At 36.5% G+C, this 16857-nt stretch overlaps 1 protein-coding gene across 5 annotated transcripts in view; it reads right to left on the bottom strand.

The window, feature by feature from the left end:
- ADAMTS6 (ADAM metallopeptidase with thrombospondin type 1 motif 6) overlaps positions 1-16857 on the bottom strand; it is a 145430-nt gene that overhangs the window by 21541 nt on the left and 107032 nt on the right. For 3 of the 5 annotated variants that reach the window (XR_004305532.1, XM_015848614.2, XM_015848618.2), the window contains exons 15-20: positions 16163-16265; positions 14941-15074; positions 14697-14820; positions 13227-13307; positions 10119-10282; positions 8853-8991 (exon numbers count right to left, since the gene is read on the bottom strand). Coding sequence is in view for 3 of the 5 variants with exons in the window: in XM_015848614.2 (XP_015704100.1) it covers positions 8853-8991; positions 10119-10282; positions 13227-13307; positions 14697-14820; positions 14941-15074; positions 16163-16265 (745 nt within the window). In the remaining 2 variants the exon portion in view is untranslated. Of the gene's footprint in view, positions 1-8157; positions 8247-8852; positions 8992-10118; positions 10283-13226; positions 13308-14696; positions 14821-14940; positions 15075-16162; positions 16266-16857 lie in introns of all 5 variants that reach the window. The other 2 variants (XR_001551922.2, XM_032441252.1) reach the window with 1 other exon arrangement.

The raw sequence follows: 16857 nt of genomic DNA, 5'->3' as shown, positions 1-16857 counted from the left end.
TTATTTTCTTCACTCCTTTACTATTTTTGTAAAGATTTATCAAATGTAGAGAAAAAAAAATCTTTACTAAGGTAGGCTGTCCCCTGTAATTTCTTCACTATGTTGATGTCAAATTAAAATATTTGAGAAGCTGTGAAAGGATGACATACTTCTAAGCAAATATTGAAGCTTTAAGATATAGCCAACAGAGGAGAATAATTAAAATCAGATTCGAAAACCTGAGTAGGAGGATTATTCATCATGAAGTTTTTTAATCAAACTTTACCACAAGAAGGAATATGATTCAAAAGGTCTAGAACAGGTATTGTTAATAAGCTGGCCTGGCTAGCTGGCAAAGAATTTATGTTCAGCTTTGATGGAGCTTACCCTTTTTTTTTAACAAGCTTCCTTAACTCTCTTGGTGGCTAATTCAGTAGCACTTTGAAGAAAATAATGGCATTTTCTTCAAATATAATTGCTTAAAAAACAGAATTACATACTTTAGAATTAGGCATTCTAATGAAGCAATTCTACCAAACGATTCTATCAAATATATTTATTAGATAGCATAGATGTTAATGTTATGACCTCACCAGATTTTCAACTGGCACATTTCCATCTAGCTCTGGCTAAAAGCCAGCAGCCTCGATAAACTTCTGAGGACTGTGGAACAAGAAGGTACTCTGGAGCACTATGATGACAAAGTACCATTACACTTAGTTTTAAAAAATAGAAAAATAAAACCAGCCAAGTTATTTATTGAACAGTGGTCAAGTAGTGCATCACTCATAAGCATTTATAACTGTCCACTCACATGGTGAAGAACCATTAATCCATTCCAGGCAAATACGCTAGTTCATTTTCTAAATGTTCTGCATCATCTTACCACATAGTATGTGATTTGTGATACAAGAAACACACATGTGAATTAAGGAAACATTACATCACTGTCTAATTAGAATTATTTAAAATAATATCGCAGAAATGCAATTCAGATTCTAATCTCAAAATGAAATGGGAAAGCTGGAAATGCAGTTTTAGCCAGACAACAGCTAAAATGTTAAGCTGTGTAGGCCTTGAAAAAATATTTCTAAATTACTTGTGCTATGAATACATGGTCTCTCTTCAAATAATCTAAAAAGCATAGCTTAACAAGTTCATTTAAGCTCTTGGAGGAAAAATTACAAGGAGTTAGACAGAAGCACTCTACTTTCAAATATAGAGATTTATGGTTAAAAATAAAAGACTTAAGACTGGTCAATGCAATCCTAATAGAAAACAAAACTTCAGTGGTTTATTGACTATATTCTCCGAAGAACTGAGATGTTTTACAGATTCTGATTCATAAATAGTCTGCATGACTTTCAGCAGTCAAATTTTAAATTACGTGGAACACACTTTACTGTTAAATTAAAACTGCAGACATGTAAATGTTCTATCTACTTTTAAAAGCAATCCCCCAAAACTGTGATTTGCAGTTGTAAATGTTAATTACAGAGGTGCCAGTACTAATACATATTGAATCTTGCATCACAAAAACTACTCCATGCTGGTTAACCCAGACATACTTTCTGAGCTCACTCATCAGATCACAAGATGTTCATCACAGGGCCAAACTCACATTTCCCCTGATGAGGACAAGTGTGCTTTATTTGTCCAAAGGTAGTTTCATAATTCATCTGAGGGCATGAAAGAAAAATGCAGTAGGCATTGTACTAAAAGAGTCGCCATCAGTAAAGCATCCAGACTGCAACCAGTTTACTTACAATAATACACTGAGTGAAGTTTTGTTTGCTTGCTTGTTTGTTTTTTTTTAAATGAGTATATAAGATATTTTATTCATCTGGAGTTGGAATCTAATAGAATAAACAAAATCAAGATCAATACTTTGGGTACTTGGTAAATTCCAGATAATAAACACTGCCACTTATGGTTATATTTTTATTAAGCATGGATTGGAATGGAATGGAGTGAAATGGAATGGAATAAAAATGAAATGAAATGAAATAAAATAAGACAAAAGGAGTGCATATACTTATTGTGGTCTATTCGTACTGTAAACAAAAAAGAAAATATAATTTTTTTTTCATCATTTGTTTGATATTTTTAAACAATACCATCAACCGTACACTTCTTTCTTAACAATATTTATAGGTCAAAGTCACAGACTTGTCCTTGGAAAGCTACAAAGTATCACAGACAGGAAGACATGCTTAAGAGTAAACTACAATTTTGTGACTCCTAAGTTTTAAATTTTGCCCTTTTCTGTTACAGCTCTTTTAATTTCCAGCCCTCATTTTATTTGCTATTTCTGTGTGTTTTAGTTTTCCCTTTCTTGGATTTTCTTGTTTAGTTAATAGCTTTTCTTGTTTACAGTTCAATCAGGTCATTAAAAGAGTCTTTTGTTACTGCCATCAGATTTTTCTGAATTCCACTGACCATTTTATCCAGCCAGTCAGCTCTTCTGAATTCCACATGGTCTCCCCTGTTCCACTCTTTTCTGTCTAGATAATCTCTACATCCTGATATTTTTTGGCATTGTTTTGCTGAAGTCTTGTCTAAGTCCAATTCCAGCTTACAGAGGCTCTGCACTATATCAAATAGATGGGTGAAGCAGAAAAAAAATCTACTAGCAATTGTAACAGATAAAACAGATAGCACCATGACCCAGAAATGTTTGTTCTCTCACTCAGAAAGTCTATTATACAATCTGAGTAGGCATGGATTTTAACCTAGAAATATCTTCCCTTCAAATACGGCACAGCTTCTAAACAATGTGCTTTTTAACTTATAGGTTGAAGTTAATGTTAAAGTTTGAGGGGAAAATTAAACTTGTATCAGCTAACTAAAGACTTGTACAAGCTAACAAAAAAATTTCCTTCCAAGACTCTCAACTCAGAGCAGAACAGTTACTAATGTATTTTCAGGAATAAAGAATCAAAAAAAAAAAAAAAGAAAAGAAAACAAACAAACAAACAAAACTAAAAAGTTGAGTTCTCCATAATGCTCCTGAAGAGGAAGAAATGGATCAGAAATGATTTTCAGGACTGAAAATAATGCTCCTAGTGTACAAAAATAAAAGTTTTAATCTGGGATCCCCAAGCCTAAAAACAGATACTAAGGGACAGATAATACAAATGAACATACATATATATTCTCATACTACATCTGAGTACTTGAATCTAGCAAAAGAGAAGAGCTTTCTTTTGTAGCTGGTAAACCCAAAGAACCTGTTTTTGGAAAATCTCAGGAAATATCAAAGTAAAACTCAGATTTTTGAGTCCATTGATTTCAGGTGCTTACAGGGAGTTTTCCTAATGCTGTATGCACACTTCTTGCAACAACTTTCATGGCATGCTTCTGAGCTCAGGCATTCCAAGGAGGCATCCAAATAATAACGAACTGATAATTAGTGAGTGCATAATGTACACTGCAAGCTGCTCAGTATCATGAGAGCCATACAAATGAGGCAGACAAGGAATCCAGAGCTCCAGCACATTTATCCACTGTAAGCACAAATACCTCCTTCTTCTTCCTATAATTCTTTTTATTGTATGCTTTTCTACAGCATGCTTTTGTAATTCTGCAAAATGGTTACAGATTTGAGAATTGAGGTCTTGTATTAAAAATTGAAGTGCTTTTACTGTTCAGAAGTACAGCAACAGTGAACATTAAGAAAGAAGTCCACTGGAACAGATAGCATGCTACCATTTAATTAATGATTGCATGTTCATAGAGAGACCTAAAATTAAGCCAATAAATAAAGAATCACAAATTCCTTCTCTGCTTGCTGGCTCTTGATTGCTTCAGTAATCTTTCTCCAAAACAAGGCCTACAAGCAGCCCTAGGAATCACTGAATGTAGAGGACTGCTTTCAAAATACTATAAGGAAGACAGGGCATACAAAGAACTGGAAATATTAATAACTTCAATATTATCTAGACCTCATTATACTAAAATACTGCTGCAGTCCTTGTGCTAGATACTTTCAATCCAAAAATACATATCAAGTTATAACTATATCTTAAGAATAAGTCAGCCTGATTTAGAGAGAACTAGGCAAGAGTGGAGTGCGCGTGAAAAGAATCTTAAAGGTGCAAGTGCAGGCTGCTCCCTTGTGCTTAAGATGAGCCAGCAGGGAAGAAGACCAAGCTGGCTGAAGAGGATGCTGAGACTCCAGGAGGAAAATACAGTTCAACACCTTTGGAAGAAGGGCCAGGTAAGTAAAGAAGAGTATAAGGACGTTGTTATGATATGTGGGTAGAAAATCAGAAAAGCAAAAGACCAGTTTGAACTAAATCTGGTCACCATTTTTAAAGATAGTAAATAATGTTTTTACAAATATGTTAATAGCAAAAGGAGAATCTCCTGCCTTTACCAGACAAGGCAGGGAATGTTATCACCAAGGACAAGGAAAAGGCTGAGGTTCTTCACTTCTTTACTTCTGTCTTCTAATAGGCAGATCAGTTATCCTCAAGGTACTCAGCCCCCTCAGCTGGAAGATGGATAGGGAGCAGAATAAATCTCCCACAATTCAGGAGGAATCAGTTACAGACCTGCTATTCCACCTGGTCTATCTGAAGTCTATGGGACTAGATGGGATCCAGCCGAGGGTGCTGAGGGAGTTGGCAGAAGTGTTTGCTGAGCCACTTTCTGTCATTTATCAGCTGTCTTTGTCAACCTTGGAGGTCCAAGATGACTGGAGACTTGCCAACATGACATCCATCTACAAGAATGGTTGAAAGAAGGATTAGGTGAATTAATTACAGGTCTGACAGCCCAACCACAGTACTGGGTAAGTTCTAGAAAAGGTCACCTTGACTGTGATTACAAAGCATGTGTGGGACAACCAGGTTATCAGGCCTAGACCACATGGGTTCATGAAAGGCAGGTCCTGTTTGAACAACCTAATCTTCTTCTAAGACAGGTGATCTGCTTGGTGGACGAGAGAAAAGCTGTGGATGTAGTCTGCCTAGACTTTAGTAAGGCCTTTGATCTCCACAGTATTCTCTTGGAGAACCTGGCAGCCAAGGGCTCAGACAGGTGTACTCCTTGCTGGGCAAAAGGCTGGCTAGATGGCCAGGCCTGGAGTGTGATGGTAAATGGAGTTAAATCCAATTGGTGACCAGTCACTAGTGGTTCTTCTAAGGGATCAGCATTCTGGCTGGCCATGTTTAATACCTTTACTGATTATCTGGACAAGTGGATTGAGTGCATCCCATCTGTACGTTTGCAGATGACATCGAGTTTGGAGAAAGAGTTGATCTGCCTGAGATTAGGGGGCCCTATAGAGGGATCTGGATAGTTTGGATCAACAGGCTGAAGACAATTGCTATAGCAAGATAAAATGCCAGGTCATACAATTCAATCATAACAAAACCATGCCTTGCTACAAACTGGGGCAGAATGGCTGGACAGCTGCATGGAGAAAAAGGATCAGGGGGGTGTTAGCTGACAGCAGGATGAACATGAGCCAGTACTGTGTCCACATGGCCAAGACAACTAATGGCATCCTGACTTGTATCAGAAATAGTGCAGTTAGCAAAATTAGTGAGGAGATTGTTCCTCTGTACTCAGCCATGGTGAGAACACACTTTGAGTACAGTGATCATTTCTGGGCCCCACACTACAAGACACTGAGCCCTGCTGAATGTACACAGAAAGGGCAATGAAGCTGGTGAAGGGTCTCGAATATGTGACCAGACCTAATGGCCTTAAGTTGTACCAGGAGAGGTTCAGGTAGGTTAATACTCAGACAGAATGGTCAGACATTGGATAGGCTGCCCAGGGAGATGGTGAAGTCACTGTCACAGAACTGCAGAGTCATAGAATCACAGGGCTGGAAAGTACCTACAAGATCATCTAATCCAGCTGCTCTCCCATCACCATTTCTACCGCAAGCACTAAACCATATCTTGTAGCTCCTCACCCAGACGCTTCATGAACACTGCCAGGGACGGCAACTCCACCACCTCCCTGCGCAGCCATTACATTGCCTGACCACTCTCTGAGAGAAAAAGTTTTTCTTTATGTCTGATCTAAATCTCCTTTGTTACAACTTGCTGCCATTTCCTTCAGGTCCTGTTTGTTGCCTGGGAAAAGAGGCCAAACCCCTCCTCATCACAACCTCCCTTCAGGAAGTTGTAGAGTGCAAGGAGGTCACACTGAGCCTCATCTTCTCCAGACTGAGGAGTCACAGCTCCCTGAGCCGCTTCTCATAAGACTTGTGCTCCAGACCCCTCACCAGTTTTGTTGCCCTTCTCCGGACATGTTCCAGGGCCTCAGTGTCTTTCTTGTAGTGGAGAGCCCAGTCTCTCTAGTGGAGAGAACACAGTACTCAAGGTGGCCTCAGCAGTGCTGAGTACAGGGTGATTACCTCTCTGCTCCTGCTGGACACACTGTTTTTAATGCAGGCCAGGATGTTCTTGTAGCCATCTTGACCACCTGGGAACACTACTGACTTGTGTTCATCCGAGCATCAGCCAACATCCCCAAGTCCCTTTCTTCTTCACAGTCATCCAGCCACAAGAGGCTTTCAAGGAAAGTATAGATCATAGAATCACAGAACTGTAAGAGTTGGAAAGGACCTCTAGAGAACATCAAGTCCAACTCCCCTGCAAAGAAGGCCTGCACAGGTAGGCATCCAGGCTGGTCTTGAGCATCTCCAGAGGAGAATCCACAGCCTCCCTGGGCAGCTTGTTCCAGTGCTCCATCACCCTCACTGTGAAGAAGTTCCCTTGCATATTGGTATGGAACTTCCTATTCTCCAGTTTATGGCCATTTCCCCTTGTCTTGTCCACACAGATTGCTGAGAAGAGGTTGGCCATGTCCCTTTGACTCCCACACACCTACAACAAATGGACTTCCTAGTGAATCTTACTGCAATAAACAAACAAACAAACAAAAAAAACCTATTAATTGGTTTCATTTGCAAAACTTCCCACATTTTATATTTATACTAGTCAACTTTCCTTGTTCTGCTGTTTCTACAAACTTTTATCCACTTTTCCTTTTTCCCTACTCATCTCCTATTTAAATTTTTTTTCTTCTTTTCGCATATGGCAGAAGGTGTTTCATAAACTGAGAGAAATGGAAGATAATACAGATATGAAGAAAGCAGATCCAGGTTTTCAGCAAGAATTATAGCCAAAGTGAAATATAGATTCCTCTAGTAAAGATTTAAATGAAAATAAGTGATCATAATATATTCTCATACTAAGCAGAATGAAAGGAGAGTATGAAAGGAGCCTGGTTTAGACACCATAAGCTACTAAGGAACAGTGTTCAAAATTAAGTTTCAAATGATTAATAAATGCATATAGTTATTTGAGATTCACATACATTTCAAACGTAATGATAAGGATAAAAAGAAAACGGATTATGTCAAACTAGTTTTATCTAAACAACTGCTTACTCCTTCCAAGCCAATCATTCCTTCCATTATACACTTTTAAATCACTGAAATCACTAAGACCTGCAGGACAGAAGACTCACAGTTAAAACACTGTCTCTGTCTAAATCAATGGAGTTTACCCACGACATCAAATAGCGCATTAACCCATCATAAAAACGGGATTTGGTGGTACCTGTAAAGTTCTGATATATGGAAATGCACCTCCCCACCACAGCTCTCCCTTTAACCACTCTAAAATCTTCCTTTTCTGACTGGAGTCACCAGTGTTAAAATATCAGTTAAAACAGCAGTCTGCCATCTAGTTGATTAAGAGAATCCTACAAATGAAGGTCAAAATATTGGAGAAATTTAGCAATTTCCTTAACTTGATTTCAAGACTTTCTATTTAGTAACACAGAATAGAATTTGTACTTATCCCTTCCATCCTACCTATGCTATTCAAACTGCTGTAGTTAAACTGCAAGCAACCAGTAACACTCACAGCAGGATCCATTGGAAAGACAAGTCAAGATGTTTCTAAACATGAATATCTTCAGTATCCAGAAAAAAAAAGAAAAGGACAAATATTTGCTCCAAAGGATCTTTAGAGAAACACATCTATTTCCCAATCTTGCTATGGTAAGTGCACAGTGCAGTAGAAAGCTGAAATTCTGAGGTCAATTTAACTTTCTCTCCTGTGTCTTTTGAAATGAACATAATTTGGTGATGATGTATTCAGACTCCAGAGAGAAGAAAGATACTGTTCACACAGCACTTCTACTCACCAGTCCATGCAGCAGCAATGGTGTTGGCTTTGAAGAAAGCCAACTGTTCTGCTCTCCCAGCCAGAGGTAAAGAATTGCATTGGTGGCCACTAGAGGGAGGATTAGGAATATAGTAAATTGTGGGCAAAAGGCACCCATGATGAATCACATGGGACAACCTACAAATCCCCCATTGCTGCCAAAAGGCAACAATTAATAGATTCTGCTATGGGCTGGGAAGTATAATCCAGTTCTTATGATCTCCTACAGAGAAGTTGTCAGTTTGTGCCCTAAACTTTAGTGGCTGGAGGATAAGAGGGCTGACTAGGATGTGTGAAGAATAGGTACAAACATACACAGATATATCCCTTTATTTATGGTTGCTTTGTTTGCCTTCTGTTTTTAATCTCCTTACTAAAAACTTCTGATGTACTTTACCAAGGAAGCTCCTGTGAAAAGCAAACATCCCAACTTCAAGGGAATCCCAGAAGAACCATCAACAGAGACACACTGTGCCAACATATACTGCATTTAACAAAAAACATCTGAACATGTTAAATGTACTTGAAAATCCGATGAGATAAATGTTCGTTCTCTAAAATAAGGTTTGAGTTATATCTGAAAGAAACATTTTCAATTAGTTATCTACATAATTATGTAAGAAAGAATATCTTGCAATCCAGTTTATCCTGTGTCTTGGCTGCCTGGTGTCTTACCTCCAGCACAAGTGGCAGAACATTCTGACCAAGGCAGATGATTCCACGCAAAGCCAACTTCATTGTCTCCACTGCCAGTACGAGAGATGGGAACATTGAATTTATACCTTATACCCAAATTTTGTTCCTGTAGCAGAATCTGAAGTTGAAAACAACTGGTTATACCATTAAACCAGGCAAGCAGAATGTAACTACAGTGACGTTAATCTAGATACTTGTTATGTCTTGTGAATGGGAAAGAAGTAACAAAGGAAGCCACAGAACTCCTTTGAGATATTTCCAAAAGAATCTGAATGAAATTGTTAAACATATACAAAAAGTATTATTGTATAAGCTGAATTTTATGTTATTTTCCCTTTGTCATCATAACTATCTAACCTCTGTCAGTGTTTTATTCTTGACATAATAACACTAAAAAAGCCAGTCTTCATAAGTTGATGTCTTCATGGAAATGGAAATGTAGCTGAATCATTACTTGAAGTAAAAGCTAATTACATCAATATGCAAGTATGCAACAATTATCACTGAACTCAAGCAACTAGTTATGAATCTAGCCCTCTCCTTGCTTATATTTCTAGTGATTTGTAACAGTAGAAATAGTAACAGCAATAGACTGTTGCTGAGGTTACTGTTTTCACTAAATACACTATTTAACACAGGTGGTTCCTTTAAAGGAATATCAAAACTATCACTACAGTCATATCACTGCATTTGATGGCAGCATCATAATAAAGAGCTTTTGTCCACTCTGATTGCTGCTTGTACTGCACTTCCCACTTCCCACCTGACACACACTAGAGTTTGATTCTCCGTTTTGTTTTTTCTTGTTTGTGTTTTTTAAAAACATATTCAGAGCAACATATGTCAAACCAACATATTTTAATACAGGTCAAATTACTCTGACAACTGTCAGGAAAGGAAAATGCTACTGTATACATATTACACATCAAACAGTTGTGTCTATCAGAAGTACACAGAAATGCAATATATATCCAATTTACAATTTCTTCTATAGTACATTTAACACAGATGTGGAATTTTCTGTGATATTTCCCAGGGCTCTTGTAATTTTATCACTTTTTCATCACAGTATCTTCATATCAGTTTGAAAGGCAAGGAAACTTAATTAAAATACAAATGCAAGATCCCATAATGGTCTACTTTGATTTTATTTGTGGTTTTATCTTTGCTGATAACAAAAAACAAACAAACAAACAAGAAAAAAACATATTTCAAATTTCACATATACATTAAATATAACCTTACCATGACTATGAGATTTTCTGAAGTAGGGCCTAGTGCTTCCAGAGATTCTGGTTCATCTGTTGGCCTCTTGTAATGGAAAGCTGTTCCAGCAACATCAAACTTTCTTGGCCAGTCAATAGTCCAGGCACCATTAATATAGTAGTCATCCTCTTCAGATTTTAGAGCTTAAAAAAAAATACAAGCCACCTAAAAATTGGAAGCAGCATTTATAATGGAGAAGCCATTGCAAATTAAACTACTAATCTAGTAGAAGTATGTGACTTTCAGCTCTGTATCAGTGTTTTTTCAACATAAACCTTTTTCTTTAGCCCTGATCAAAATATCCCTTTCTCAACTTGACAGGACTTTCTACCATAATGTCCAATGTTTAAGTAAATTTTGTAGATCCTGTACAGAACATGACAGAATGCCTCATCCTGTTCAACATAAGTCCAAGGTGTTGCCCTTGGCTTGCAGCAATCCCAGATATGTGTACCAACTGGGAGAAGAACTCAATGGGAGCAGCCCTGTTGGAAGAACTTTGGAGGTGGTAGAGTCACCGGCCCTGGGGGAGTTCAATGAATGACTGGATGTTGTGTTGAGGGATGTAGTTTAGTGGGACCTATTGGTGATAGGTGAATGGTTGGACTGGATGATCTTTAAGGTCTTTTCCAACCTTGGTGATTCTATGATTCTAACTGCTGCCTCAATTTAACGTGAGAGTTTGCCAAAGAACTGTAGAACATAAGACAGTCTGGGACCCTACTAACTGAAAGGAAAGGGAAAGCACTGAAGCCAGTATCAGAGCTACAGGGGAGGGGTTTTTTCATTATTTTTTTATTTCCAAATTGAGAAATTGATTTATTTAACTGTGGTCAGACATTTGGCAATGTGCACATAAAACAAAACATAATAATATGCGTAATGGTTATTTTCAGCTGAATTGATTCTCTAATCTGGTTCAAGGTGTGACCACAAAACAGCTGTTCTGAAACAAGAGGCAAGCCCATACAGATTAGGAGAGAGCTGTGAAGCAGACATTACTACCAAAGAAACACCTACAAAACAATATCTTGAAGTACGTATCTTAACACAATAAACTCCTTTTAAACTGCTATTGTGTTTCTATAGTTCTCTTTAGGGAACAGACAAATAACAAGCATTCCTTCTCCCAAAAACTGGTGGCTCCAAAATAGTGTTCTTGTTCACATTCACAGTACAAAACATTCAAAAAAAAAAGAAAAAAAGAAAAAAAAAGAAACAGTCCCTGTGACTTTATTATCTTACATTAGCATACAATGGCTCCCTTGAAAGTTGTAAACACAGCAAAGTAGTGAAAGAGATGAATCAACTAGGGCATCTGAAGCATGAAGCAAGGTAACGAGAAGAGGGCGTGAAACTTGGGAACACCCTTGAAATTGTGAGAAACATGCTGGAAACATACTTTATCTTATTAGACCTGTGGCACAATTAAAAACTAGAAATGTTGCCTATATTGTCCACTTGAGCTAAAAAAATGACAGTTTTCATTAGTTTTGGTGCTGAGGTTACTGACGTAAGTACAGTTCCAGATCATATTTCTCTGTTAATAAATTAGAGGAATGACAAAATTATCTGCAGTAATTAAAAGTATCTTCTTTATTCTCTTTTATCACCTCCATTTTCAGTTAGCCATGGATTCAGAAACCAAAGTCTTTTAAATGTGAACTGCATATTAAGTAGGGTATTAACATTGGCGTATATGTCAGTATTACAAAATATTCCTTTTTGAAAGCAACTGTGATATGCAGTTAATGCCTTTCCCATCAGCTCTGAGTCAAACGTCAATGTAAGATACACAAGCAATCTTACCAACATATTCTGAATTGGGAGAGTGTGATGATGTAAAAATGGTAAGTGCTCTTTATTCCTGCAGTATCAAATGTTACCATTCCTACAGAATGGAGGGAGACTGAAAATCTCAATTACATGACTGTGGGAGCAGACCAAAAATAAACCAACAAAAAAAGCAACCAAAAGTAAAAGGCACCATGATTACCAATACAGTACATATAGGAACTAGTGCACCTTAAAGAGCAATTACCTTTCAAAATAATACTTGCATGCATTTATGCATTATAGTCATTTCCAACACATCAGTATCATACAAATAAACTTTCATTAGTACAGACTGACAAAGTAGCACAGCCAGTTGTCATTAAGCCTATAAAGGCAACTTGTTCTGGTTGTGTAATCTGTTTCCTGTAAAACTGATCAGCTTTCTACATAATTTTTGACTAAGAAATGCATGCTCCTGCACTATGGTGAACTGAATGCTATGCAAATCAGTGCATATGAACTCTGAGAAATGCATGTCCAAATTTGAGGAAGCCAGATTTGTAAGTATTAATATTTTAAAAGATGGAAATAAAACTTAGCAATCTTAAATAAAATGAAGGATAATCTGGATTAATTTGAATTTAATTCTGTGCTTTGCTACAGGTTTTCTGAGTGATATTAATAGGCACAAATGTTTTCCTGCATATATTTTTCCTATCCATAAAAAAGGCATAGCAGTAATTCCCTACAACTACAATACAGAAACACTGCAGAATTAACATACTACATTGTCTTAAGATATGGAGGCAGTATCATATTATCACAGAATGGCTTGGGTTGGAAAGGACCTGAAAAGATCATACTGTTCCAACGTCCTGCTATGGGCTGCTCAGGGACTCAGCCAGCCTGACTTTTAACATCTACAGGAATGGAGCATCCACATCTTCCCTGTGCAACCTGTTTCCAGTACCTAATTCATTAGTATTTAAGTAATGATTGCTGTTGTTGAATAAACATTCCAAGAATAGGATTATATTTTAAAACAGTACAATCCCCTAAAATCAGAAACTTCCTCAGGAGGAAGACACTAGCTCAGAGTGGGGCACTAGATCACTTGAGTGATCTTCACCTACTCTTGCTCCAAGTCTGACTGGCCTGAGTTTGCAGTTAAGTCAAGGAGGAATTATGAACTCCATTAGCTCCACTTGGGAGAATGCATCCGAACAAACTGGGGCAAAAAAACAGAAAACCATAGCTTCAAGTCACATCAAAACTAACATTTACAGTCTGCTATTTAAAGCATGCTCTTACCAATGTAGTTCTTGGACACTGCTACTTCTCTTATTTCAATGTGCACTGAACCTCTTGGAATTTGAATAACTTCCATGTACCCTAAGAGAAAATGGTATATTTTTTTCTTGTTATATTATATTAGTCATTAAATTAACCATTACTAAATTGGTTACACCTAAACACTACTAGGATTCAAACATACTAGAACATTCCATTTCACGTGATATAAATGAAGACTCTTCTAATTTCACACACATTTTAAAGTCATAGCAAAAATGTAATACAAATTTATGTATCTGTGTTTTTTTTAATGCTGACAAAATACTTTCAACATTGCATTACAAGTAACTAATGTATAAAATGATCACAGGATAATAGGATAATTCAGGTTGTTAAGGACCTCAGACAGTCACTTAGTCCAATTTCTTGCTACAAGTACGATTTGCTAGGAGATAAGGCGAGATTAGACAGCACCTTATACGTGTACAGGGTAAAGAAAAACACCAAAGGTGGAAATCATACAACTCTTGGGCAACTGAAACACTTCCATCCATTCAGGCAATGTATTTTATCTATCTATCTATCTATCTATCTATCTATCTATCTATCTATCTATCTGTCTGTCTGTCTGTCTGTCTGTCTGTCTGTCTGTCTATTTAAACAGCCATTGTCTCTGCTTCTTCCATCATGTCATCCACTGCCTACCACAAAAAGACTGGTTTTATCTCCACACTAGTATACTAGTGTATACTATGAGTATACAAAGTGTATACTTATACTTTTTGGAAGACTGATTCCAGGTCCCCATGAAATATCACTTCTCCAGACAGAATAGGCCTAATTCCTTCAACCTCTTCTCAAAGAGTGTTTTTTTCAGCATACAACTATCTTAGTGGCCCCTAAGAGACCTGAAGTCAGTTCAGTGCATCAGTTCTTTTCCTACATTTAAGAACCCAGAACTGACTCCAGATCCAGCATTAGTAAAACACACTGTCAACACTAGTACTGTGGTATTTTTAAGATGTATTTTCAGCTAATTGTCCATACACACTCCCCAAGCTGTTAACATTATCTTAAGAAACTTTGTTTTATTCTAAAACTTCAAGTATAGTCACATCTATGGAATATCACTAAGCACATTAAAATCATTCATATAATTTCTTCTACCAAAGCACTATAACAGCAACAAAAAAATCCACACACACCAAGAAAAAAAAAAAAACCAAACCCAAAAAACAAAACAAAACAAAAAAACCCACATTCATTTCTTACTAAGTGCATTTAAGATCACAAAAGCTGAATATTCAGTAATAAAGGACATTGCTGAATTTGACATAAATCCAAACTAATACATTAAACCAAAACAATTAGGCAAAAGGAGTCAAAGTGAGTGACTAGGATCAATGTCATGATGGAAAACAGTGAAGTACTGTTTTTCATTTAATAGCTATCTAAATGCAACAACAGAACAGACATAAACATGCATACCTCCTCTGGGCAATGAATCATTGAAGAAACCTTCAATGGCTTCACATGTACTCCCATCTCCTCCACAAACACGACATCTATCTTCCTTAGCATCAGACCCCAAAATATTATCACAACCTACATGCTAAGAAAAAATATTTTAACAAGATGATGTTTTTTTGCACCTTTACCTTCACTGCTTGATAAAACACTTCACTGAAGTTTAAGATATTCAGTTCTTTTTATCTACTCTTATTTCTGATACCTTGCATTCTCCATTGATACAGATATCCAGTGAGTCAGCATTGCACTGAGTCCCATCTATTACTGCAGGAGCACGTTCAGTGTAAAAATTATAACCTTCAGCCAAGCAGTTTAATGCACATGGTTTAACCCCACCTAGACAACAAAAGTAAAGAAAACAATAACAGAGTTCCTGAAAAATTAATATACGTGCAAAAATTGATCCAAAATGTATGATCTTATCTTACATTTTTCACATGTAGTATAGGCACCTTATTTTGTGTTCCATCATTGATTTGTTTACTTGACTTGTTTTTTTCAAAGAGAATAATTTCTTTTGGTAAGATACAGCAAGGTTGGATATCTAGAAATGGATTCTATTATGTTAATATAATCCTAATGATTACAAAACAAATTTAAAAGATACCATTTCAGCAGCATTTGACAAACATGAATAAGAAAATAATGTAGTCCTAGTTCAAAAACATCAGATTATTTCAGATAGGACTCTTGTCTACACAAAATACACTACCACTCAGATCATGTGATCACAGTGGTCACTTCCAGGCTTTTGATCTAAAACAAAACTACAAATAAAACCAGTGAATATAAAAACAAAAGGGAAAAATTGACTTATTCAGAGTATATAACAGAAAAAAAAAATCAAAGAATGACTTACTTTGAATAGTGACCAAAATGCAACTAAACTTGATTAAACTGTTCTAAAAAGAAATTTTCTTTTTCCTACCTCAAAAAAATACCCTTTTTATTTTATAGTGAAATTATACAAATCTCATATTTTTAAAGTAATTTTTAGAGATTCTGTGGTGCTTTATCCCCTTTTTCCATTTCCCACTATTCTCAACTTAATTAAGGAAAAAATTATTGAGAAGTTTATATTAAACTTAACACAGTAGCATCAAATTCACTTACAGATAAGCTACACAACCTTTAATTCTATTATATCCACAGGTAAAAAAGGGCTCTGTATTTTAATATAGAGTCTCTATAATGATTCTCAAGCTCTTTTCACATTAAAATAAATAAAAAAACAGATATATAAATCCCTGCTAGAATATTCAGGGCTTTTCTGTATGATTTTCAGCAGCTGACAAAAGAAAACATAACTCAGCTCATCACATCTTCATCGAAAGACTCTATATGAAGACATTACTTTCTGTATAAAACCTTTACATTTTTGAATACCTCACATACGATAATGTTTTTGTGAAACTACATATTACCTCCAGTGTAGGGTTTCCAGTTATAATACTTTCCACGGAAAGGCATATTGTCAAAGTCTGCACATTGTTTTTCTCTAAAGTCACGGGCCCCTGCAGGACATGGCTAAAAGAACAGAGACCAAAACAAAGTTTATTCCTTCCAAACATCAAAATGAAAAGAAATGTCCATATTACAAATAAAAACATTCAGAAGACTAGGAGATGGTTCTTTGCTTTACCTTGTGGCTCTGATTTTGACACTTTCTTTATTTCTTTGTAATTTAAATGTCTATTTTGCATCTTTCAGCTGGCATGAAGTAATTGAATTATTAATTTAAATAAAGGCAGGTGTTATAACAGTTTCCGTTAAACCAGAAAAACAAAATCATGCCAAACTATACTTCATAATCAATCTGTCAGCTACCTCCTTATAAACACACATATAAAAACTGAAAAAAATTAAAATCATTCTGGTAAGAGCTCTTGCCTCAGTTGTACTACATGAAGTAGCTGCACTGACATTTGTTGTTTAAGATATTGAGAAATAAATTATAACACTATCCGCAGGTCTGCAGGCTATTATCATCTTTGCTTACTTGCAGCTTTGAAAAAAGCACTGCAATAAAGCCAAGAATGAGACTAGACACCATGTCTGGTCCTGACTCTAAGCATTAATTAAGACATAAAAACTGCTTTCACTTAAATTTTCACTAATG

This window comes from Coturnix japonica, chromosome Z (genome assembly GCF_001577835.2).
Source record: "Coturnix japonica isolate 7356 chromosome Z, Coturnix japonica 2.1, whole genome shotgun sequence".
NCBI classification, from domain to species: domain Eukaryota; kingdom Metazoa; phylum Chordata; class Aves; order Galliformes; family Phasianidae; genus Coturnix; species Coturnix japonica.
Note: the sequence above shows the minus strand (reverse complement) of the source record. Positions and strands in the feature narration are given on the sequence as shown.